The sequence below is a fragment of the Saimiri boliviensis genome, chromosome 10 (genome assembly GCF_048565385.1).
Source record: "Saimiri boliviensis isolate mSaiBol1 chromosome 10, mSaiBol1.pri, whole genome shotgun sequence".
NCBI lineage: Eukaryota > Metazoa > Chordata > Mammalia > Primates > Cebidae > Saimiri > Saimiri boliviensis.
Genome location: NC_133458.1, coordinates 94,619,594 through 94,646,881, shown reverse-complemented (window position 1 = coordinate 94,646,881; position 27,288 = coordinate 94,619,594). Strand labels below are relative to the sequence as shown.

Genomic DNA, 27,288 nt, shown 5'->3' with positions numbered 1-27,288 from the left:
CAAAAAAAAAAAAAAAAAAAAGGACTGGTCAGGTGCTATAAAAAATTATCTTTTACAGCACATGCTTTAGATAAATTTAGAGTACTTAGACACTGAGCTTGTTGAAAATTTTCTTATGACTTTGATCTGCACTGGGGAATATGGAAAGACGCTGAGAACCAAGAAGTGTTACAACCAGGAAGACAGTCCTTATCAGCTATTTATTTCCTCTGATATGACCATTTACCTGGGCACCTCAGATATTATCTTCAAGATCTGTTTAAGGTGCAAAGAATCCTCCTTGAATTATTTCCAACAAGAATTAGATCACATCTAATCTCACAGTGATGAGAAATAATTAATCCGGATATTCTTGGGCTGCTGTGGCAATAAAAGTAATCTAACTTTTGCACTGTGGCATGGAAGGAAAAATAGAGCTTGCAAACTGGAAGCTTCATGGGCCAATTGTGGGCTGCAGGTGGAATGTGTTTGCCTTTCAATGTTTTAAGAGAACAGTTCTCTCCGGGTCTCCATTGTCCCATCATTCACACAATACAAAGGTGCATTCACACACCTCTTGTCTCATTGCATCCCCTGTCTGATCCTAAGGCTTCTGAGTTTGAGTCCTTGAAATAAGAAAAGTCATTATATATATATATAAGGCAATACAAGGAAGAAAGAATCATTTATCTTGGCAAACACATAATGGGATGAAAATTACAGAAAGGTAAATTAAGTTATAAAACCCAGGAAAAGTCATTTCCTAGAATAATGACTGGAATCTGGTTTCATTTTCTGAAAGGCAAAAGTAGCCTCCACATTGGTCCAGATCTGGAAAAGAAGGGATTGGGCTGCAGAGCCCTTTGAGAAGACATTTAGTGGGACTGTTTGTTCTGTGACTCTGGGAAGTAAAATTGCAACAGAAAATATCATTATGCCAAACAATTGGCTGAAAGGCAACACCAGTTAACTCCTTACAAAACAGGAGTCAAAGACAAAGAGCACGACAAAAGCAAAAGGGACACATTTCCTCATGACAGGTGATGCCTGTGTTCCCTACTCCACCCCAAAATCACCAGCAGGAAGGCAGAGAGTGGAGATTATCAGGAACAGGGTGAAGAGCAACAAAAGGGTAAAAAGTCTGACATCTTTTTTTCTTTCTTTCTTTTTCTTTTTTTTTTGTTTTTTAAAGACGGGGTTTCACCATGATGGCCAGGCTGGTCTTGAACTCCTGACCTCAGGCGATCCACCCACCTCAGCCTCCCAAAGTGCTAGGATTACAGGTGTCAGCCACCACACGTGGCTAAAAAGTCTGACATCTCTATAAAGTTTCGTTTTCAAATAAGGTATTGAAGACCAGAAACAAGCTTGGTAACAGCAATGAGAGGATCTCCCAATAGAGAAGGAGAGGGGAAAAGACAAGCCAAGAGCTTCGGTTTCTGCTGGAGGGCCCATGACATCTCCATCATCCCTTCCCCATCCTGATCTTCAGTATCGTCATCTAAGTGCATTTGGCAAAGCAGGATGCTTCTGCCCCTCTAGCTCAGTGTCTGTGATTTATGTGAGCATGGGCTTGCCCCTAGATTCAAGGGGAGAGAACAAAAATGTTCTATAATCTATAAATTAAAGTATGGATAGAATGTTAGGCGCCAGGACTCTGGAGTCAGAGCAGAGTTCAAATCCTAGGTCCAGCACTTACTAGCTTTAAGGACCTTAGCAAGTGACCTTATTTCCCAGGATCATGTTTTTTCTCATCCACAGTTTGGGCATAATAGCATTTGTCTACCTCACAGGATTTAAGAACTGCTCTGTGTTAATGCATCAAGTCCAATAGTAGGCACTCAATGAATGTGGTAATAGTTATTTAAATAATCATCATAATGAATTTGAACATCTGTGAAAGGGAAAGGTATCCTAGTCAGTCCACAAAAGCAGAGCTAGTGTCAAATCTCATGTCATGGCTGAATGGCTCCCTGCTTATCTCTGTTTAGTTGAATGGCTTTGCGTCAGGCGTCAGGAGACTGGGAAATAAGCACCATCAAAATAAATGAGACAAACATTTTGTAAGTGCCCGTTATGGGCTCAGCACAGTCACTGCGCTAGACCTTAGAAAGAGGTCTTGCCAAGGGTGGGTTCACCATCGTGGGAAGGAATGACTTGTAATCAATCCAAGCTAAGAGACTGAAGACTATCTTGCCTTGATGCTACAAATAAGAGAACAGCAACAAATAGTTAGAAACTGCTTTAACATTGAAAACTGAAATCTTAGCATACTGCCTTATCACAGTGCTGAGCTATACTCCCATGTAACTTTTATTGAGCAGTGCAGGCACAATGAAAGAGCTTCTTTTCTCCAGGAGGCTCCCATCAAGTGCAGAGGCTTCCAAGGAGGAATGCATTCACCCCAAGATGTGGGCCAGGCAATACTCTGCAGTATGGTATAAAGATACTAGGCCTTCTATTCTACGTTTAAAAAAGAGTTTGATTTGCTTCATAACATACATACTACATTTGTTTTGGTTTCAGTTTGTTTTAGAGATAATAGAGATAGAATCTCACTCTGTAGCCCAGGCTGGAGTACAGTGGTGTGATCATAGCTCAGTGTAACCTTGAACTCTTGGGCTCAAGTTATTCCCCCCTGCCTCAGGACTACAGGTGTGTACCACCACATCCTGCAGACATATGGTCTTGTTATATTGACCAGGCTGGTCTCAAACCCTTAGCTTCAAATGTCCTCCCACCTCAGCCTCCCAAAGTATTGGGATTACAGGCATGAGTCACTGTGTTCAGCCTATAATATACATACTATATTTGAAAAGTAGCACCTGTATATAATTTATAAATAAATATGAATATGAGATCAAGGTTCAAGTTTTCTTATTGATGGGATTTTAGATCAAAAGGTTTGAGAACTACTGGTATATAGGAGATGGGAGACCAGGAAGCCAGTAGTCAGAATCTGATGCGGAAGGAATTTGGCTAGAACACAGATGATAGGCATCCAGCTGAGCAGGGAAGGAAGAGGAGGAGGTTATAGGGAAGGCTTCCTGGAGGAGATGACATGCTGAGATGCTGCAGTGTATTTGGGGAAAGTGGGAAAAAGAATGTTTCAGGCAGGCTACACAGCATTTGCAAAGAAAGGCAAGATGGACTTTGTGTGAACAAGTGAGTGCATTTTGAAAACTAAAATGGCAGCACGCAGGGGCTCACACCTGTAATCCCAGCACTTTGGGAGGCCAAGGTGAGTGGATCACTTGAGCCCAGGAGTTCGAGACTAGCCTGGGCAAATGGCGAAACCCCATCTCTACAAAAAATACAGAAAATGAGCTGCGCATGGTGGTGTGCGCCTGTAATCCCAGCTAGTCAGGAGGCTGAAGTGGGAGGATCACTTTACTCCAAGAGGTCAAGGCTGCCATAAGCCATAATCGTGCCACTGCACTCCAGCCTGGGCAACAGAGTGAGATCTTATCTCAAAAAAGAAAAAAAAAAGAAGAAGAAGAAAGACAACTATAATGGTTTGGGGAAACTGTAGGAGGTAAGGCTGGGAGGCTTCTGCAGGGATCAATTATGGTCACTGAAGAGCAGGAAGCTTATTCTGGTAGTGAAATTACTGCTAAGACATTCTAGCAGGGGAGATGAGATCATAGAGCAGTATTCCCAACTTTATCTTTTAGTTCAGTGCCCACTGATACTTGTCTGAGTCCTAGAGGAAATGGATTGCAATGGTGTGAGCTGGTAAGACCTCAAAAAGCTACAGCAAAAAAAAAAAAAAAAAGTGCTAGTAGCCTTTGAAGTTATAGAAATCCTCGAGACTGTGCATTGCTGAGTGAGAATCAGTAAAACCTAAAAACACATCTTTGGGCAAAAAAGCCTCTGCAGTCTTTTACAAGCATTAGTGCCTTAGTGGCTCCATTACAGTCAACAGCAACCGAAGTTATCATCTGAGTGAGCCAAAGCTGGAAAGGAGGGAAATAGTAGATACTAGAGCAGCTGAGGGGGTAGTACATGGAGTCCTACCATGCCACCCCTAGCAGGCCCTTAGAAGAGATTGAGAAGGACTTTGCAAAGCACGTAGTGCTCTCTCATGTGAGGAGAGACTGTGCTTGTCTTATTCAAATTGTATCCCTCATATCTTGTATGGTGGAATAGGACTGCAAGGCTGCACAGATCCCAGGGTCCCTGTTCATGCAATTGCCTTTATAAATAGAGCCTTCTAGAGTTGTGTAACAGGAGCCTTGCGTAGATGTTAAATCAAGATAGGTTAAAGGAAAAAATGAAATATTGATTTCTTAGCTGCTTTTGTTAACATTATTCTAAATCTCAGGTTGGGCTGGCCTGAGCAGCAGTGGCTCCCATCAGATCTAGGCTTGGGGTTATCATCTGGGTAGCAGCGCGGCACATAACGTAGGGGAATGGACCTAGGATGCGCAATTAGAACTGCAGAGATTGGATGGGTGTTTTCCTACTTTAGTTCTGGAAAAGTCCTGCAAGGAACTAGAAATAAACACCATAACTATGTTTATAATCAGTAGGCAGAAGTAGCTAAGTGGAGAGCTAGGGACTAACACTCATGAAGAGAGGTCACTGGTGGCAACTAACAAGAATTCCCCCATTACTTAATTCTAAGGCCAGCTCTTAATCCTAGGCAAAATGAGACTGAGGGACAAAATGAGAATTAATCACCAGAGAGCAGATAAAGCTGATTCATTTCTGAGCTGGAATAAAATCAATACAGAGAACTTGCTTGCATAAATATTAAACAGGAAAATCTGGAATAGCTATCATCCTCCTTAGAAGAAGATGAGGCCTAAAGAAAGCATCCCATTTGGCCAAGGTCACTGTTGGTGGAAGCGACAGCCTTAGTATTCAAGAGCTGGGGAACATCAGATATTGTAAGTGTCCACAGACTTGCATGAGCTAAAGACCAAGGTTCGTGATCTGCTCACTCGACACAGTGGTGATAACAGAAGAAACAGCTAGTAAACCTGAAAATCACCTCAAGAGGGACCTGGAAAACAATCTAAAAAGCCAGAGAAAGATAAGAGTTGAAGGCAGTATAGAGTTAGATCCAAGACAGAATCTAATGTTCATATAGATCCTCTTGCATCGTGAACAGATGTCCACAGAGGACACAGGAAGTGCTCGGTTTTGATGATCAGTGTATGCCAAAATAAACCAATTCCTGTATGTGGAGGACAGACAGCTGTGTGAGGCAGGATCTTTCAGTGTCTTCGCTTGGCTCCATTAGACCAGCGAATTCACACCTTCCAGCAGCTGTCCCATCTTCAGGGGTACTGGACATGCTGGATTTGGGGAGACTGCTATGGGATCTCAAACCATTTTTAATACTAGGTACCGTACAATGGGGCCACTGCACATCCATACTTTGTGCCTACACATTGGGAGGCACTGGGCTCTGGGGAGAGGCAGATGGTTTTCAAGAAAAGGCTCTTGAACCCAGAAAATGCTTCTCGTCTACAGCCACTGTCATATCGTTCTGACTTCTCAGTTTCCTCACTGTCCCCTCTTCTTTCAAATATTTTCATTTTCCAAATCAGACAGGTAAACGTTTTTTACAAGTACAAAGGTATATCAGTCATCACCTTCTCTCTCAGATTCAGTAAGTTGAATTGTGTGTTTTACATATTTTCGTAGCTTAGATGTTGACTTTAAAGAGATATTGAAACAAACATTTAAAAAATGTTAAGTATAGAAAGGTAAGCATGCTATTATAAAGCGATTTTTTAAAAAGTTTGTAGGCAGTTACTATATCTTTGTCCTTCTATTGCCTATCAATGCCTTCTAAATGCACCATGAGTACGGAGAAAAAAACTGTGTGTACCTGGGAGAACTTGCTTGAGGTCCCTGTTGCCTCAGTTTACCACATCTTCAAAACCAATGGTTCTGACAGCCAGGTTATCTTCCAGATCTAAAATATCATAATCATGTATTTTACTTAAAGAACAGAAATGCCTAGAGAGTACATATTTTTTTAAAAGTAGCATGAGCAAAATGTCACATAAACAAAGCTTCAGTCATACAAAGTAGCAGGGTAGATTATTTTCAGGCAAAATAAACTGATTCCTTATAAAATATTAATAATTATCCAAGGTAGAGAAAATAATTTTGTCTTAAAAATCAAAATCTTGATTCATCTTGGAAGTTATTTTGGCTCATTTCATTTTTTAAAAAAAGTCTTATTTTTCAATTTGGCCTAGCAAGGTTTTATTTTAGGAACACTGAAACTGACAGGAGGTAGTGGAAAGCCATGCATTACTTCCTTCATCTTTCACCTGCGTATTTCTGGCACTTTCCGTCTCTGAGCCCTCTTGCCTGAACCATCACTCCACACTCTTTTGCGAGTTAATAATTCCCCATAGACAATTTTCCCTCCAGAGGACAGAGTTGCTACTTCTTCAAAGCTTTTGGGGCTCCCCAGATGCTGCACAGTGGGGGTGCCTAACACTCATCTCTAAGGGTGGCTGTTTTGGCACCATTTTTGGCTGAAGTTTTTGTATTGCATTTCCATGTCATTCGGTGTGGTGTGTGTCTGCCAGATATTCTGCCTGCTCTCAGTTGAAGGCCTTCCCAGATTGGGCAGCTGAATGTACTGCACAGCTGCCAAAATTCTAATTCAAGATCTAGAATTCTAACTCCTGCTCTTTAGACCCTTGTCTGGTCTTGGCCCCAGTCTCCTGCCAACTGGGTCCCTGGCTCATTATCAGGCCCACCAAGGCCCTGCCCCCACCCTCAATTGGACCCACAAAACAATTCTTGGCACCAAACTGAACTTCAAGACACAGCTGCCCCAGTCCCACCCAAGCGGAATCTCATCTCAGCAAAAGTTTGTCACCTTACTGTAAGCTGCAAGACAGAAGAGATGAGCAAGAGAAAATGCCACCAGTGATGATCAGATCACAAAACTTCCTGTAACAACAGACACACTACATGTGCCTTTACCCTAAGCACTCGCACAAAAAGCAAACAATGCCATTATCAGAAATAACAGTAGATAGAGATGCAGAGTTTATGGAGGGAGGAATACTATTTCTCCATGTATCTGAATCAGAGGGTCAGTGAAATTTGCCATACGGAAAAATGCTAAATTCAGTACGCATATATTAATATTAATAAAAAATGTACTGCTGGGTCATAAACTGCAGATAACGTGTAATATTTCTTAGGAACCAGGAAAAGTGTTACTGGAAAACACACACTTTACAGCAGAAATATGACTGCAACTGGAGGAGGGGGTGGGGACAAGAAAGTAATTGATTCTCAGCAAAATGCTGGTTTTCAGGGAAGCTACTAAATTCAGCTTATGTGCTTACCTGGTCAACATTGTGGTTTAAATGCTCACAGGATGAAATCGCTTCCTTTTTAAATGAAGATGCTAACAGAATGAAATTGCTTCCTTTTTAAACGAAGAGTCACCATGTCCCTTGACCTTGTTTCTTTTCTACTCCTTATATGCTTAACCAATACACGGTCCTTTCTGCTGTGCTGAAATGTAGATGGGTTAATTACCAGACCCGAGATGGTGGAGTGGGTACAGTGGGGTGCTGTGATTTGGGGTGATGAAGTTATTTTAGTTTACGTTTTCCCAAAAGGAGCAGGAAGTATAAAAACCGTGGTACATATGTAAAACACAGGCAAATGCACTTGACAACCAGGCACTCTATTTTGAAATTTAAATAAAGCTAAGATTTTCTTCTGGCCTAGAGGGAAGCTTCATTAAAATCAATTAGTACAAACCTCCGGAGAATATAGACTTTTTTTAAAGAAGGTTTAAAGAAGAAGGTGCACACAATTACCTTTCCTGGGTCCCCTGTGAATGTGTCACACCTAGACAGGTGGCTGAGTACAAAAAAAGGTCCCCAAGAGGGGCCAGGGTAACTCCCCGAGTTCTCCTCGCAGGGAGGTAGGTGTAAGTAATCAGTGTGTATATATTAAGAACGTCATATACATAACCAAGGAGGATCCAAACAGATGGCACGGATGGCAAGCCGTAAAGGGCAGGCCTAGCAAGATAAAGTTGGTGGCAGGGCTCGCAGGTGAGGCCTGGGTCCTAGCGCGGAGGTTGGGGCCGCACAGCTGTAGCCTCGCGCCGTGGTCCCTCCTCCCAGCTGCGGCGGCCTCCCCCAACACCCGCCCCCACCCTCCCCCAGCCGCTCCCGACGCCGCCGCAGCCACCGCCTCCTCCCCTCTGCCTCCCGGTGGCTCCTCGCTCTCCTTCCATCTTTCTCGCCCCCTCTCCCTCCGTCCCGTCCTCGCCGCTCCCCTCACCCCGCCTCTCTCCCCCTCCCCCAGCCCCTCCTCTCCTCACCCCACCCGGCCTCCCTCCCTCACTCGCCCGCCCGGCGCTCACAGAGCCGACACCAGGGGGGCTCTCGATGTAGCACCATGACAGGCATCGCCGCCGCCTCCTTCTTCTCCAATACCTGCCGATTCGGGGGCTGCGGACTCCACTTCCCCACCCTGGCCGACCTCATCGAGCACATCGAGGACAACCACATCGGTAAATGACCCGGGGGTGGGCGGGGGTGCCGGGCGCGCGGAAACTCCTGCCTGGGCGGGGAGCCCCGGAATGGCCAGGGGTGGCCGGCGGGGAGGGAGGCGGCGGGGCAGGGAGGGCGCGTGCGAGCCCCGAGGTGGGGGGTGGCGGGATGCGGGGGCGCGAGGTGCCGGGGGGCGGGGAGCGGGCTGGAGTGGGGGAGGGGGCAGGCGCCCCGAGGTGCGGCGGGCGGGCGGACGGCTGGGGGACTCCGGGGCGTGCACGCGGGCTGCGAAGTGGTGGGAGCTGGGAGCGCCGCGGCGAGGCGGCGGGGGGTGCGGCGGCGGGGCCGAGCGCCCGGGCTCGGGGCGGAGGGCGCGGCGGGCGGCGGGCGGCGGGCGCTGGGCAGGGGCGCGGAGTTTGTTGGCCCGGTGGTCCGAGCGGCCGGAGGCGCTGGGGGCTGCGGGGGGCCGGCGCTGCACACCGCGGGCCGCTTCCGCCCCGGCGCGAGCTGTCAGGTCTCGGCTGCGGCTGCTGCCGCGGGGAGGTGGAGCGGGGTGGGGGGGGGCGGGGGTGGCTCCACCGCGGCAGCCATTCCGCTTCCTCCTCCCGCCGCCGCCGCCGCCACTGCGTCCTGTCAGCGCCGGTTGCTAGGTGTGGTGCGTCGGGAGGGGGCCGAGGCCGGCGGCCGCGGGGCTGGGGCCGGGGCGCTCGCCCTCTTCCCGGGTGGCTGCCGAGCGGCCCGGGCGGGGCTGGGACGCGGGACCGGGGGCTCTGGATGCCCGCGCGTGCCCCGGCCTGGTGCGGACGCCTAGGCGCTGCGGGCTGAGGTCCTGGGTGCGCCCGCGGGCCGCGCCCAGCGCCCCGGGGTCGGCGCGCCCTGGAGGCCCCTGCGGAGGTGTCCGCTGGAGAGCCACCCCCAGGGCCCACAGCCGGGTATTTAAATGCATCCCGGCTCTTCGATTTGCTTTTCTAATAGTGCTAGGCCCGAGGTGCGCCGGCTGCGCCCTGGGATCAGCGGCGGCCTGCGCAGCGCCCGGGGCGCGGGGGACGCTGGGGAGGGGGTGCCCCGCGGATCGGCTGCTTTCCCTTCACGCCGGGACCCCTGGGTCTTTCAACAAGTCCTCTGATTTGCAGAAGTCCTTGCACACATTTACACACTTCTATCTGGAACCCCTGCTAAGGGAGGTGGGCCGGGTGCATCTGGCTCAGGTGATCCAGCCACCTGCGGAAGGTGTGGCCGACGCCCGCGAGTTGTCCTGCGTGGGCTAGAAGGTGAACGGGCCGAGCGATGTCCCAACGGGCTGTCTAATCCAGAGAACCTGTAAATTGCCCCAGGAAGTCCAAATGAATGCCATGGATTCAGTCATGTGGATGCAGCTCACGTTTCTACAAAGTTGAGAGAATAAATCACGACTGCTGTGTATTTATGCACGAGTAAAATGAGACAGAACCGTATACTCTTTTGCTTAGTATAGTGCTGTATCTGCACACAGTGGGTACTCAGTAAGTGTTGAATACCTGTTTAGAATGGGATTTGATGGGCCATCCAGAATAGGAGATAATCATGGGAAACGTCTACAAAATGTCTTTCAGAAGAAAATTCTGATGAGTAATTGTCCAGGTTTGAAACTTTTCAAGTTTCGGGCGTCCTTGTAATAACTTCTTCCATTTCCTCTGATAAAGGTGTGACAGAAGAGCTAGGCAAGTTTTGGTAGTCTTAAAAGCAGTTTAATGAAGCAACAAATTTGCTGATTCATAACATGATTGAATAGTCATAACTGAAAGTGCTTCAAAGTATTAAATCAGATTTTTCATGATGGCTAGTTTAAAATAAAGTGAAAATACCGGTATTGTGAAGTTCTGGTAGAAATGTTATTAGTTCAAGTTCTTCCCCTTACTCACAATGATAAGTAGAAAATAAGAAATATAAATAATGCTATACATTAATATGAATGATATAAGTAATATAAATAATATCTCTTGACTTCATTGCATATCCCATTCATTCTCGCTAACAGTTATTTGAGAATAAATATAATTTAATAAACTGGTTTAAAGACTGTATAAATTATATTTATTAAAATGTGTTAAAGAGTTATCTTGCTTGAGGATTTAGTTTGTATGAGATTGCTTAAAACTTGGTGAATCATGAGGTTTTAAGTTTAGAAATTGTCTTAATATTTTGCACACATTTTTTAAGAGGGCCAAGAGCTTGATACATTTTCTAAAATTCAGCTTTGAAGTAATGGTACTTCATTCCCAGAAAGCTAATGTTGTCCTTTTAATAGTGAAAATATGCAAAAATTAAATTTACAGCAGTAGCAGTGACTTAGGCAAATTGTGTGGCAGGGCTAGCACAGTTGAAAATAGTTTGAACCAATAAACTTTATGAAAAGTAAATGTTAAAATGAACAAACACTTGCAATTCCGAGGATGAAGAGGCTTATATTACCTCTGCTGGGGAGAGACCCTTTGCTATCAAAGGGAGCCCTATATGCAGAAAGAAGAAACAATTGATTTTTTTTTTTTTTTTTTTTTTTTTTTTTTTTGAGACGGAGTTTCACTCTTGTTACCCAGGCTGGAGTGCAATGGCGCGATCTCGGCTCACCGCAACCTCTGCCTCCTGGGTTCAAGCAATTCTCCTGCCTCAGCCTCCTGAGTAGCTGGGATTACAGGCACGCACCACCATGCCCAGCTAATTTTTTTGTATTTTTAGTAGAGACGGGGTTTCACCATGTTGACCAGGATGGTCTCGATCTCTTGACCTCGTGATCCACCCGCCTCGGCCTCCCAAAGTGCTGGGATTACAGGCTTGAGCCACCGCGCCCGGCCCAGAATTGATCTTAAGAAGAATAAAAATATCCTGGTTAGTAGATAGTGTCATATAAATACACTTTTGATCAAGAGACATGGGTGAAAACATAAAGCATTTAGTGAAAGTTCTATACAGGTATTGTTATGTGGTATTTATCATTTGTGTTTCAATCTATAAATATGTGGAGACAGTTATTTTTAATGATTGATTTACTGATTTCATGTTTATTGGTGAGTGGTTACATTAAAAAGATTCACGAAAAGAATAAGAGATGTAATTTGTTCAACAATCTTGTTATTTAGGAACCATGAGTGTTAGAGAGATATGCTTAGGCCAGTGTTCCATTTTGGGGGCCTATCTGGGTTATTACCACTTAGCCACTAGTAAAACTCCTTAAACAGTTGATAAAATGAACATTTATGGGAATACGATGTGTTTCTTGCTTGGCAGATTTTTCAAGGCCTATATTTTTCATTATAAAAGTATTATGCTTGGTTTGTGTAAGGGTTATTGCCGAGTTTAAAATGAGGAAACTGAGGCCAGTATAAGAAAATTAAATGCCAATTTATTCAGCTCCCAGGCGAGGTTCTGTGGTCAGGGAAAGGGGGCCAGAGAAGTCGCGCTGACTTCCTGGGGCCGGAGAGGCGGGGTGGTTTATGCTAGGAAGAAGGAGCAACAGCTGGGTGCTCTGATTGGGTCGGGGGAGCGGGATTGGGGCGGGGTGGGCTGCTATTGGTTTTCGGTGTAAAAGCCGGCCAGGGCAAACCCGGAGCCTTCCAGGGGAGCCATGCGCAGAGCCAGGTGCCGGGTGCAGAGCCAGGTGCCGGGTGCAGAGTCAGGTGCCGAGTGCAGAGGTGAGTGTGTTTGGCCTCCGGCGAAGCAGCAGGCCTTACAGTTTGGATTAATTAAGTGCATTAAGTTGAGAATAACTCTCTGTCGTCTCATATGTGTACAGGTAACTTTTGTTTTTAACTATTTTCCTCTCCCTGCAAGGAACAAAGATTTGGGGCTTTGAAACCAAGGGAAGTACGATTTTCACCATCCACTTTTTTAACTCTTCCCTCCTGGAATAATGCTGTACCAGTGTTTCTGTCTTCTTTCTTGCATTTCACTGCGGGTTCGGTCCTGGAATACCTGTCTCAGTGTACACACTGAATATCCTAGCTAAAACTCTCCTCACCCCCACTTAAATTGCCTAGAAATCCCATCGCCCTCCACCTGTGAAGTGCTTCTCCATCAATTTTGCTATCGGTTCATTCGTAGGTCTGGCTCTTTCGCATGGAGATGGGAAAAGCAGGTCCGGGTTTGTTTGCTTCTTATTTCCAGTAGGTAATTGAATTTGTGGAAACACTCTTGGTATGAACTTCCTAGATAGATGAAGTTAAACTGGTGACTGGGAATCTTAGAAACACCGGGAGCACTAAATTTAGCACTGAAGGTCGTGCCCCAGGCTCATGAAATGCCTGCTGCAACCCTGCATCCCAGTGCTTTGAAATTGTTTGGCTTTTTGTCTCAGAAACACAACTGTTGAATCATTCTTAGCTTATTTGATTATTTGGTGAATTTTTAAAAGTACCTCTGTATTTTGAATTTATGTAATAATATATATATTGAGTCCCTGCTTTATGCCAGGCAAAGTTCTGAGCACTTGATGTCTTTTGGTTAACAGAATGAAGATGTCACTCTTTAGGGAGTTGTTCATTCTAGGGGAGGGGGCCAGACAATGAACAACTGAAGTATGTGATATACAGGGTGTTGGGAGGTGGTTAGTGATAGAGAAAAGAGGAAAGCTAAAGTAGGGTCTAGTGTTTTGGGAGGAGAAAGTATTGGAATTTAAAATAGGTTAATCAGGGTGGGCCTGCTGAGAGGTTGATATGGGAGACAGAAACCTCCAAGGAGGAGTAAGAGTTAGGCATGAGGACATTCCAGGCCCCAGGGCAGGACTGTACCTCTTGAGTAGAAACACAGGAATCTGACCGAATTCAATTATTCATGTGATAGTACTGGATTAGCAGGTCATCTAGAACTTTCCTAAGATCTTAGGAGCCTCAGCTTTGCCATTGAAACAGATTTCCTTGCAAGGGCGCAGTTAAAAGGTAGAGTCTCATTGACCAAGAATGCCTTGCATTAGCTATGACTTGATTCTTGACCACGAATATCAACAGGTGTTGTGAGTCTACTTATTAGTGTCGTCATCTCCAAAACCCAGTTAATAAATCTATAGTGCTTCATTTCATAGGATAGATTTATAAACCATCTGATTAATAAAGGTCAAAGTTGCCAAAGAAAAATCAGGACATTTAATATCAAAAATACAGAATTTGGCTTCTAAGATGAGTTAGTAAATATTTGCATTATTTTCTCAAAAGAGCATCACAGTATACTAAATAGAAAGAGATAGGCTGTACGATACGTCATAGGCCCTTATTACTCTCACTTTTAGGTGAACAAACTAAGATACAGTTTATAATTGCCTAAGCTTTCATGGCTGGTGTGTACGATCTGAGATGTGAATTCCAGACAGGTATACAAAGCTGAGCCAGTTGCCAATTAGATGAATAACGAGACAGTCCTCCCATCTCCTCCTCTCACAGGGTTGGTCTGTGCTTCCTCCTTTAGAAAGTAACTGAACTCGAGCTGAACGTCATCTGAACAGTGGCATAGCCAACCCAGCCTGCTTGGGGTTGAATACATGTGTTTGCCACTGGTCAGCTATATGACCAGGCACAAATTAACCATACTCTTCTGTAAAATAGGATAGCAGTAGCATCCATCTCACAGAGTGGTTAATGGAGATTAACTGAGATAATACATATGAAGTACTCACCTACAATAATAAGTTGTCTACATCATCTAGTGTCTTGCCATTTGTATATTTGCTAAATATATATGTAATCCTACTGTGAAAGTCTACATTTGAGGTTAACATGGGTTGTATCCACCTATTCGTGGTGCTGTTCTGGGCATTTTACAACTATGTGACATCATCAGGCTCTTCCTGGGAAGGACTGAGAACGGGAAATAGGAGACTCCTCAACAGTCTAGCGCTGGTGTTGCAGCCTCTGGCCACATTCTTTTTTGTGTGGCCAGAGGCACTTCAGACCCTGGCAGAGGTGTTTGCCACAGTGGACTGGGAAAGTGGTGTCAAAGCCAGCGGCTTCCAACATGGCCTTTCCTTGTGGCCTGAATTTATTTGAAAAAATTCAGGACTAGAAAGAGGCACTGTGCATTGGCCCTGTGGGTGCCTTCCCTTGAGGACACTTCCTGTGGGGAGAAGGAATGACTGAATGAATAAATGAATGAATGAAAGGCTTGTTGCTGCCTGCCCTGCTCTATGCCTGTGCCCTGTGGCTTGGCAGCAAGATCTCCCTGTTGCTCCCAGGGTTCCTGAGAAGCCCCCAGGTGTAGTGCTAGGAGAAGTTTTAAATACACATACACATACACACACACACACCCCCCACACACACACCCATACACCCACACCCACAGGCAGGATAAGGGAACCCTACATCTGAAACTTCATGGCAGTCTTTAAAACTCTGTCTTCAGTGGTTTCTCCATTTGCCCCTTCTCACCTGTAAACAGATCGTCCTTTATAAAACATCACTGTTCAACATCCTGTCTCATAAGTTTCACAAGCTTCTAATTGTTTTGATTTAGTATACATGTTTTCTGACATATGACTGAAATATACAGACATGTACATGCAGCCTGCAACTGACTGGGTTGTAAAAAAAACCTCCATATTCTTCAGAAAATGGTTTCCTTTAGAGTTCATATATTTTGAAGATTTGTCCTACCTTGACAATTGTAGAAATACAAACTGACAGCTGTTTTGATAAAACCCAGTTCTTCCCGTAGATGACAATGAGGACACCTCAAGGCTGGTGCAGGCTGGTGACACTTGAAGAGGGGCTTCCCTGGGACTGTTTGGAAGCCAGAGGCCTGGTGTTGTACGCTGAATCTAAGAGACAGGAGACAATGTTTCTCAATTCCTTGAAAGCCCTCCTTTTCTAGTTGTTGTTTCTAGGGCAAGAATCATACATACCCCACATTTCCTGGTGTTTCTCCACTGCATTCTTAGCCCTGCCTTCAGAGCTTGACAATGCAGACGTGTCCTGCATACGAAGACATACTTACTGGATTGTAGATACACATTTTGTTTCGTGATGAGGTAATAGATTTATTGCGTGTTGAACTGGCTAAAGTGCTGAATTGAAAAGTGTCCTTTATTTAGAATCTGAAGATGGGAAACCATAGATGTCAGAAATTTGTGTGTATTTTCAAAAAGAGCTTTTCATTTAATATGTTTAATTGGTGTAAAGAAAAGTATATTTTTCCCTTGCTGCAGGAACTGGAATGTGGCATTAGTTTTCACCTACTTTTTTTTTTTTTTTTTAAGACTAGCTGCAAGCAGGGACCAGCTTAGTGAATATCCTCTTTAAGGATGAAGTCTTTCCAATTGCTCTCAACTTTGCCAGGAGTCAAAGGGACTCTTCTTGGGTCGCTAACGATAGACAGTCTGCCCAGCACTGGAGAGCACTGATAGTCCCCTGATGGCCGTTGTCCCTTGCCTGGCTCACCCACTGGCCTCCCAAGGAAGCACTGTTTATTGTTTGCCAGACTACAATGGTGATTTTTTCCTGAGATAGACCTCCTTGAAGGGACACAGACTGGATACCAGGTTAATAACATTGAAAAACTTACCATTTCTTTGGTATTATCTATATAATTGATACATAGAAATAAATACATATTTTAGACACAAAGGCATATAGGATATCTAAGACATATATAAATAATACATGTATATGTCTAATACACAAACCACATATATGTGTGTACGTGTATCCATATGTGTGTATATATACTTTTGTATTATACATTCTTTCCCTCTCTCTCTCTTTTTTTGAGACGGAGTCTTGCTCTATCACCCAGGCTGGAGTGCAGTGGCACAATCTTGGCTCACTGCAACCTCTGCCTCCTGGGTTCTAGCAATTCTCCTGCCTCAGCCTCCCAACTGTGTGGGGCTACAGGTGTGCACCACCACGCCCAACTAAATTTTTGTATTTTAGTAGGGACGGGTCTTTACCGTGTTACCCACTCTGCCAGGCTGGTCTCGAACTCCTGAGCTTAGGAAATCTACCCACCTCAGTCTCCAAAGGCGTGAGCCACCATGCCCGGCCCCCTCACCCCTTTCAAGATCACCACAGAAGATAGGACAATCACATTTTTTTTTTTTTTTTTTTTGGAGACAGAGTTTCGCTCTTGTTACCCAGGCTGGAGTGCAATGGCGCGATCTCGGCTCATCGCAACCTCCGCCTCCTGGGTTCAAGCAATTCTCCTGTCTCAGCCTCCTGAGTAGCTGGGATTACAGGCACACACCACCATGCCCAGCTAATTTTTTGTATTTTTAGTAGAGACGGGGTTTCACCTTGTTGACCAGGATGGTCTCGATCTCTCGACCTCGTGATCCACCCGCCTCGGCCTCCCAAAGTGCTGGGATTACAGGCTTGAGCCACTGCGCCCGGCCCTCTAATCACATTTTTGAGTATTTCTTATATGTTAGTGCCTAAGACAGTACTGTTTCTAAGGATTTGAAATTTATTTGGAGAGACCAGACATGTACAGACTGAGATAAATGATAAATACTAATAGGGACCACAGAGACAGATTTATTGTGAAGCTAATGAAGCTTCAGCCCCAGGGCCCCTCAACTGTGTAACACATTCCTTGCCATTTTTGAATATATTGCCAGGGCTCACCCAGCATTTTTCAGGGCCCTGGAGAAGGCCTAGCAGTATTTGAAGCAGGGCCTTCATGGGATTATAACTGGTAAAATTGGGAGAAGATTTTAGCAGCAATCACTTAATGTTTTTCTTTCCCATTCTGAGTTCCCTGCTGTCACATTTCTCGTTGGGTTCAATAACACTGGACTTAAGACTGCTTTTGAGATCTAGCTAGAAGGAAGTTGACTTGGGGCCACATTTCATTTGGGTTTAGTGGGATGTATTTATGTAGTTCACAGTCATCTCTGTGTCAAGTTATCTCTAGCCATCCTAGTGTAGAAATTGCTTCATAGGATTGACACCCACTGCACCAGCTCACCTGGTTACATAAAGGGGAGGGTCAGAGACCACTGCAGTGCTAACGGGTACCATGGCATCTGCTGTGGGATGGTTTAAGGTGTATAGACCCAGGTCTGTGGAGAATTCTTTCACTTGTTAGGTGTGTAAAATTCTGCATGAAGGATTCAATTCTTATCTAAGTGTAGTCAGTATAAAAGTTCTCTTCTGTTAGGAATATGCTCAATAATGCAAATATACTATTACACATGCACCATTTTTAATGGGAAGTCTGTGTGGAAGATTCTTTTTCATTTGACATCAGCCTGTTACCAAAAATACTGACAACAAACTTGTTAATGAGTATCATTGATACAAAGAGTGTTTAGTCTCTGTACGAGAAAATGTGAAATGTCCTGGATTTTTATGGCTCATATGTGAAAGAAAATTACGAGAGGTGATCACATTTGACAACAATCCTGAAAAAGGTATATGTCATTGCCAATAAAGAACTATAAGGCTGAAAGTAACTTTTCTGAATTATCCATAATTAGGAATAAATTTTGATCACCCATGCTTGAGGGGAGAGTGTAGAAAATGATATTAATATAAATCATTGTCATATGAGAATTCTTCAGAGTATACAGCCCAAAAGAAGTATTTATAGCAGTGTGTCAGAAAATTAGTTAATATACGTACTGGGTTCTCTTCCTGGATTCTGATTTTAGGATGTTTTGGTATTGCAGCTTATAAAATTGTGTGATTTGTTATGATTTCTTAATCTTAATAAATCACTTTTACAAACATTTTATAACGTTAAATTTTTTTTTTGTAAGAAAGGTCTGAAACTGCAGGCCCACAAAACTTGGGCCTTTTCCTTGAACTCCCAATTAGGGAATCATTACTATGTGCCACAGACAGTGCTAAATAATTTTCGTATAGCAAAAAATACTATATTGTATTTTAAATACTGTATTGACCTTCCCAGTAATGTGAAGTAGACATTACCCCCATCCTATAAGTACTGCCTTCCATTTTGGAGTTAAATATGCTACCATATTAGTCAGACACCACACCTAGTGAAATATGGACTAGAATGTTTGTTTATATTGTTATAAAACAGAAATATTTTCCTTTAGGACAGAGAACCTCTTTTACCTCAATAAGTATGATTATTTTAATGGATCTTTCCCTCTCTGTCTTGCAGCCCCTGCCCACAGCTGCACCAGCGGGGGTGTGCACTGAACTGTGTAGTCACCTCCTGTGCCCTGTTTCCTCCCCCAGAAACTCAGGGTCTTGTCATCTTCCTATTTTCCTCCCCAAGACATGTTTTCAGAAATGGTATGAAAATAAAAATTGAGAAGTACTTGGACTGTGAAAAAAATAAATTGCCGGGCCGGGCGCGGTGGCTCAAGCCTGTAATCCCAGCACTTTGGGAGGCCGAGGCAGGCGGATCACGAGGTCGAGAGATCGAGACCATCCTGGTCAACATGGTGAAACCCCGTCTCTACTAAAAATACAAAAAATTAGCTGGGCATGGTGGCGCGTGCCTGTAATCCCAGCTACTCAGGAGGCTGAGGCAGGAGAATTGCCTGAACCCAGGAGGCGGAGGTTGTGGTGAGCCGAGATCGTGCCATTGCACTCCAGCCTGGGCAACAAGAGCGAAACTCCGTCTCAAAAATAAATAAGTAAATAAATAAATAAATTGCCAAGGTAACTTTGGGCAGTGAAAAACATTTTTGAAATTAATTTCTGTAGGTGTGTATCTCTGAGGGCTACATATTTATGCATTTATATATTTGTGGTATTCACACAAATACCGGTTATATAATTAGTCCACTATAGTTTATCTTAAGGGAATCTGAAAAAGACTTTTTTAAAAGCTGATTTAGAAAGGAAATTGATTTTCCTTCTTAAATTGCCAGGGGTATTTGGTACACAGGAGGCAGACGCCTGGGTGGGGAGAAGCATGGACAGTGAGACTGTGAGAAGCATGGACTATTGAGATCTAGCTAGAGGGAGGTTGAATTGGGGCCACATTTCGTTTGGGGTTAGTGGGATGTATTTATGCAGTTCACAGTCATCTCTGTGTCAAGTTATCCCTAGCCATCCTAGTGTAGAAATTGCTTTATATTAGTTAAAATCACACAGCTCACCTGGCACATCCAGCTCACAGAACTGGATTTTGAATCCTTATCTCGCCAACTTTAGCTTTTCAAACTTGGGCAGCTCTTACAGTCTTATTTGCATGAAATAGTAATACTATTATTTATTATTTTGGGGGTCCTGAGATTGATTTTACTTTCACAGTACCTACTGGCTAGTGGCTTTAATAAGTAGTATGCAGTGTTAGTACCATGCAATGCAGAAGGAAGCCAGGACACAGAGCAAAGAACAGCCAGGAAAATTCCCTGGGGGAGCCAGGGTTGGCTTTGCTCCCAGGTGTACCCATATACTCAGTGCTTGCTCTTTACAGCCTAAGTTGTGATCTTTTACAAGATGTTTGCGTTTTCATAGAAGGCTCTTCTGCACCTAAAAGTCTTGCAGAAATAAATACAGAGAGGCTGGATTTCCACTCCACCAAGAGCAGTGTGGATGGGAGCAGTATGGACGGTTGATGAAATATTTTGATGCCAGTTGTCTGGTTGAGGTAGAAATGTTTCTGAATGTTTCATGGCTTCTGAAGAAAACACTGAGGTAGGACAGGATGCTCCATGAGCATCCCATCACAGTAACAACAATGAAAACAATAATTTGGCCATTCTAAAATGGTTGTAATTACTGAATTGTCTGAAGATGCTAGCTGGTTTTCTCTCCTTCGCTGATGATTATTTAGGGATAGGTTCTTCTGACAAACACAATACCTAACCACACACACACACACACACACACACACACACACACATCAACTTCTCTTTTATTTCAGATTTCCAAAATTAAAATCATGTAATTATGTTCATGTACTTTATTTTATTATTATTATACAGGGTCTTGGTATGTTGCCCAGGCTGGTCTTGAGCTTCTGGGCTCCAGCGATCCTCCTGCCTCACGTGCCCCAGTGCTTAGCTCATGTACTAAAGGTTATTTTTTTGTATCAGTGCAATAGTTACATATGAGCCCAACTGTAAACATTGTGAATTAAGCACTGAAAACCCTCTGTGCTCGTGGCCTATGTGTAGAGCCCTCACTCCTGGACACTTCCTTGGTGGCATCCACAGAGAGGCCACATGTCAAGTTCTGTCACTCTAGCACCAGACCTTAAGTCACTTTTACAGGAGCACATCTGGGCTTAAAATTGAAGCACCCTTTTTCTTACCTAATTCGTTTAGTGAGAGCCTCTCCAATGCTAATTTAGCTGCCTGATTTTCCATATACGGCACAATTATGAAAGTAATGGCAAAAGCAGGGGAATCTGTAAAGTCACACTTGTACAGTTTTCTGTTAAGTAGATTGAACACCATGGTAATAAGCATAAATAAACAAGAATTATGCCCAGGCTTCCTCAAGTATCAAATATCACATGAAGGAAATGGGGTTTTTGAAGTTTCTTTGTAAACCTAAGCTAGGTACTTCTTATGGAACTCTATGGCCTCAACAGTTCCCAGTTAACTTTTTCTAGGCCTCTCTTTTCCACATTGAGATCGTCTCATTTTACTTGAGAATCTGACTGGCTGGTGGACTGTGGAGTATGACTTACCTTCAGGACTGATAGCAAGTGTCACACAGGTGTTTCACAGCCGTCGTGTAACTTATGGATAGTTTAGGTTTTAGAGAGATGCCAAGTACGTCTTGTAATAAGATCTTTCTGACGCTAGACATCTGGAGTTTGGCATCAGCTCAACCAAATGGTTGATGATGCGTGATTTAAACTAATGTGTCTCAATATTCTGCCCGGACTGGAAACTCCCTTTTATATGTTGGCTCCACTTCAGCACTTTCAGGGGCCCACACCAAAATATTTGCTGTTAAAATATGCAAACATCAGACAGAAAAATCGAGAGATTAATGTATAATGTTAAGTTAGACCTGCACTTCACTTCAGAGGTTAAAATAAAGGAATTGTATTTTGTCAATCCCTGGAAATATCATGGCACCTTAAATGTAACGTATCTAACATATCTTGCAATAAGAATGATACTCATCTGTGGCTTGTGGAAAATCAGCCTTATTGGTTTATAAGTCACTGCATATATGTCAGAGTTTACACCAGTAGTTTAACACATGGGTAGCCATTCAGAATCACTTGGGTGAAGCTGGGGAAAAAAATGTTTCCCGGGTTGCATCCCCAGAGCTCCTGATGCAGTTGGCCTGGAATGATCTGGGTCAGGGCCTCTGTGTTCTTGGCCCTTCAGAGTTGATTCTAATGTGTTGCCAAGGTTGGGAGCTCATTGGGTTACGCTAATGAAATAATGAGCACTGGGAGGACTGTGTTGTTTCAAAAAGGAATCAGACTTTTAAAGGGGCGTGTCCGTTTTGGGTTTCAGTTCTGTGGGAGTAGTTTTTAGTTTTACTGGAGGCAGGCCTTTAATATACAGCAAGTTTGATGCTGTGATACTATCTCAGCTGTGTGGTTAGAGTAGAAATGCCCAAACTGGGGAGCCTGTGGTGGTGAAAGGATCTCAAACTCACATGCCTCGGGACACACACAGTGTATGAGGGAAGTAACCAAGTTCAGTGCAGTGGGGCGTGGTGGAGACTTTGGCAAACCAAAGAGTCTCTGCTTTGCTTAAAAAGGCAGCCAATACCCAGTGTTGCCATGTTGGGGTACAGGCCCTTTGTTGGCAGATGCTCTTATTTATTATTATTATTTGACAGAGAGAAGCTGGGAATTGAGATTTTTATGTGAAACTCATCTTTAAATGCTGGCAACTAATGGGTTTAAAAACATTGTACAGGCTGGTCGCGGTGGCTCACACCTATAATCCCAGCACTTTAGAGGGCCAAGGCGGGTGGATCACGAGGTCAACAGGTTGAGACCATCCTCGTCAATATGGTGAAACCCCGTCTCTACTAAAAATACAAAAATTAGCTGGGCATGGTGGTGCATGCCTGTAGTCCCAGCTACTTGGGAGGCTGAGGCAGGAGAATTGCTTGAACCCAGGAGGCAGAGGTTGCGGTGAGCTGAGATAGTGCCATTGCACTCCAGCCTGGGTAACGAGCGAAACTCTGTCTCAAAACAAAACAAAACAAAAAACATTGTGCAAGACAACTGCTCTACTCCACCCGATCACTGTGTTTAATAAGAGCTATTGCTGATAGGCCATGTGCTTTAATGAAGCACATACGAACGTCTGGATGCAGAGCAAATCTTGCATACTACTGCTTCCTGCAAAGAAGCTATCTGAACTATAGAAGTTATAATGAAAAGAATGGTAACTTATAGTGGTTTTAGTCAAAATTTCCATTGTTCTTTATGAAGCAGTTAACTTTCTTTTAACATGAAAACTTTGTGATAAAAAATTTTTCTTTTATACCAAATTCTAAAGTGATGAGCCTTAATCCTAAAAATGTATTAAGATTATGATCAGTACCTTTTCTCTTCCCTGGGAAAAAAAACAGGACCACTGAAAAACTGTCTCCAGAGTATTTTTATCATAGCAAAACCCTTTTGAAAGTGAATTTAGTATCCTATTATTTAAAAACAGAAAGGAAACTTAGAGATGATCTAGGCCAACTGGCTAATTCCATAGATGAAGATTTAAAGTCGTGAGTGAGTGCAAGTGCTTGGATGAGAAAAGCTGAGAGAACAACTGTAAGCCGTGGTTCAGTGTGAGGTTCCTGGAGCTCACTTGCCTCACTTGGGATCCTGGCTTTGCTCCTGTCAAGTTATAGAACCTGTCTAAAATGGGGTGATAGTATGCACATACCTCAGTGTTTTGTGAGACACCACCTATATTCGATGCATTAGCTGCCGAATTCTGAAGAAAAGAAAGCTGTCTGGTTAGTTCCCTTCCTTGTCATTTCTGGGTGGCTAGGGCGGAGGTTTTACTGTGAAGTGGTTATCCATGCCACTGGAATCCCACAGGCCCTGTGACCTTGACCAACTTAGTTAATTCCTCTAGCCCTCAGCTTCTGTGCGATGAGGATGGGAATAGTACTTATCTCCCAATGTTGTTATGAGGTTTAAATAGGAACATGACTTCGAAGGGCCTGGCGACCAGGCAGCCCCCACACATGTTAGTACTGATAGAATTTACCTTTTTTTTTTCCATCCATGGTGATACTCTCATGCCACACACGCCTCAGATTCTCCTGTCCTTTTTGTGTTTCCATGATATGATGGGAGAAAAATAATCAAAATAACCATATACATTTCTGCTTTTTGTTAAACATTTTAACTTGGAGATATTTGATGAAATTTGATTTCCCTGGTAAAGTTTTGGTTTGTATTTGTGTAAGTCATACTGAGCGGTCATAGGAATTCATGAGCTGTTAACACATTCCACACACAAATTCTTGCTGTTTGAAAATATACGAGCCTTAATTTAGTATTGTTTATTCAGATTTAAGTTTTTGAGACATTAGATCATGTGATTAGAAAAATGTTTCCATGTTTGATAAATATAATTTTCTATTTAGGAGAAAAGGCATTTCAAGAGTTGGGAGAGGTTTGTTAAACTATATAAACAGAAAACCTAATTATTTCATGTTGCAACAACTAAGCAATGGGAAAAACATGATTTTATGTGTATGGTTTGCAAAGGTTTGTTATGAATCATTTGAAAGGATTTGTAGGTCTTTTATGAAGAAATTCAAAGACAGGGCTATAGGACTCACAAAATGCTATGCCTTCCCCTTTAAGGGACTGTGTGTCTCTTTAATAATAGTCCTTGAAATGTTGCAGGTTTAAATGCTGGAAGCTTCTTGGGAAAACCCCAAGCTGGGCCTTCTTTTAGAAACTTGAATAGTGATAGTTGAATTGTTTACTTATTGCAGTGAATATTTAAGATACTTTACTCCTAAGCAATCTTTGTCAACGTCACTTGAAACCATTTTTAGTCTTATAGAATATATTGCCCTTGGTTTTCCTCTTTTAAAGGGCATGCTGGGATCCGATACAGTTAAGCAGCTGGTCCAGGCGTATTTGACTTAGCAGTAGTTGAGTAAGAAAATGGTTTCCAACTTAAAAAAAAATTTTTTTTTTATAGCCAAGGGCCTCTTTTGTTAATTTTCCTTCTTTCTTACTGTGGGTTCTATTTCTTGAAAGATTTTGTCCAACAAAACAGGCTGATTTAATAAGTAATTAAATGCTTTGTTTTTTAATTTGTCATGCAGCAACATCTCAAACACCTGATTTATATGTTTAGTAACTATTTATTGAGTGCCAACTATGCAGGCACTGTCTTGGAGCTGGGATACAGTAGTGAACTACACAGTTAAAGCCTCGTGCTCATGGAAGAAGCAGACAAAACACAATACGTGAGATAAATTCAGACAGTCATAACCTTGTGAAGAAAAATACAGTGAGTCAGGAGAGAGAGGATAAAAGGCCTGTTTGAGATAAAGTGGTGCCTCTTTGAGAGGAAATCATTTCAGAAGAGGTCTGAATGAAGTTCAGTGAAGCTCGATGAAGGGGAGTGAATGAGCTATTGGGGTGTCTGGGGAAAGAATGTTCCAGGCAGAGGCTTGCAAGGGCCTGAAATGGGCATATCTGGTGTGTTTGAGGAGGAGAGTGTTGGGGGTGGGATAGGAGAGGGAGCTGGGACCTGCATGTGTATCCCTGTGTCAGCCAATGTCACCACGTGGAGGGAACCTAATTCCAGCCCCAAAGGATGATGTGGAATGTTGTGTGGCTTCATTATGGTTAGTTTCCATTCTGCTTTTTTATAACATTCAAATAGCTCAAAGCCCCATTACCACCTTCAAAGCTCCCTAGGGATCTGAGAAGCCCTAATTGGCACTCCAGGTCTCTTTAAATCTAGTTTGCTTGTTTTTTAATTCTAAAAGCTCTATTTATTTTTTGCGTTCTGTATTGAAATAACAATTTTTGGCTAGTGTAACTCACTTGACTAATGTAATTTATTTAGTGTTTGCTATTTGGAAATGGTAGTGAAAAATAAGGTTTTTGTTTTGAGACAGAGTCTGGCTCTGTCACCCAGACTAGAGTGCAGTGACATGATCTTGGCTCACGGTAACCTCCGCCTCTCAGGCTCAAGTGATCCTCCCACCTTAGCCTCCACCACACCTGACTGATTTTCATATTTTTTATAGAGTTGGAGTCTCACTGTGTTACCCTGGCTGGTCTCAAGCTCCTGGGCTCAAGTGATCCTTCTGCCTAGGCCTCCCAAATTGCTGGGATTACAGGTGTGAGCCACCGTGCTCAGCCAATTGTGATGTGTTAAAAATAATATTTGGTACAGTTTTCAAACTGAGAACCTGTAGATTTCTTTTAAATTTCTTTCAGATTTCTTCTTTTAAATTGTGAAATCTGCAAAGATTTTAGTGGTCATGAGATTGCCAGAAATGGGGGCAGGAGAGGAGAATGGTCTTGAAAGTAGTAACGTAAAATATATTTTATTTGAGAAAAAGTACTGAGGGTGATTGTATAGAGTCCAGCCCTGAAGATATTATTTCACCATCACCTTTTCTTTAATTCTGAAAGGTAGTATTTTATGAATTCTATAAACAGTAGTTTTTTTCTTTCAATCTGCATGTTATGGAGAGATGTTAGTAGAAATACTTTACTGTCAGAATAAGACATTTGTTTACCAAGGAGATATGAACCTGTTGTCTGTATTTTCACCTGTCAGCATCTTTGTTCGAGTAATTGAAAAGTAGCGTGCTTTGGGTGACAGGGTGCCCACGCAGTCAGTCAAGTTCAAGGGAAAAATCAGAGAGTGAGATATTCAAGATACATGTATTTGTACCTATTATTTAACCTTTCCTTAAGATAAAATGATGCGTTAGTCAGCTACTGCTACAATAATAACACAGCATCACAAACTGTCCCAAAACTCAGTAACTTTAGACAGAAAGCACTAATGCTGTCTGGTCTGCAGGGAGACTGGTTTTACTGATTGAGGCTGGGTTTAGCTGGGTGGCACTGGGTTAGGCTGCTGATCAGCTTATCTGCTGTGGGTTGGACTCGCATCTACTCACAGGTCTTCCTTCTGGGAACCAGGCTGAAGGGGCAGCAGCTAGTAGGCGCATGCTTTTCTCATGGTGGACTGCTAGAGCTCAAGTGCCAAACCAAACCACTGAAGCTTATTTAAGGCCTCTATTCACATCATGCCCATAACATTCCTTTTGCCAAATTAAGTCATATGGCCAAGCCCAGATTTAATAGGTCAAGGAAGTATATTTCTTTTGAGGAGAAAGAGCTGTGAGTGAACAATAATCCAATCTATCATGGGTACATTTTATCAGAAATATAAAGAGTCCAAAAGGATTTTGATATTTAGTACAGAGATAAAAATTTTCTCCTGAAGTGACCACGGTACTCTTTAAACAGGAGGTTGCTGTTCCTATGACATGCCAGAGGGCTTGGGACACATATGTTGTAACTCCCCATGGAGGAGTTGATAAGCATTTCAGGCAAGGAAATTGAGACTTGACGGGGAAAAAAAGCAATTAAATGATTTCTCCTTGGCCACAAAGATTAGGGGAACCTGCTTCTTTGGTTAGGGGTGATCCCTTTTCATACCAAGGTTCCTTGAGAATCTAAAGGCTTTAATTTGGGTTGCCCAGTCTTCTGTACTTGTATTCCCAATTCCTGAGCTGCTTGGCAAGGCTGAGAAGGTTAAGGGATGCTTCCTGTGATGCCCTCCCCTAGGATAGAGACCTTTAAGAATCTTTGGGCTTCTTTGCCACTTGTTCCTGTGCCCCTTGTCTTCTCCAGTTCCAAGTTGATGTCACAGAGGATGGAAAAGGGCTGCCCAGCCAGTTTGGAACCTCTTTCTCCCATTCTCCTGCTATATGTCACACCTTCTTGT

General features: G+C 43.3%; 1 protein-coding gene across 1 annotated transcript in view; it reads left to right on the top strand.

Annotated features, from left to right (window-relative positions):
- The first annotated feature begins 8,160 nt into the window (after positions 1 to 8,160).
- JAZF1 (JAZF zinc finger 1) overlaps positions 8,161 to 27,288 on the top strand; it is a 349,651-nt gene continuing 330,523 nt past the window's right edge. Inside the window, exon 1 of the mRNA XM_074379646.1 lies at positions 8,161 to 8,497. Within this exon, the coding sequence (XP_074235747.1) occupies positions 8,383 to 8,497 (115 nt within the window). The 5' untranslated portion in view covers positions 8,161 to 8,382. The remainder of the gene's footprint in view (positions 8,498 to 27,288) is intronic.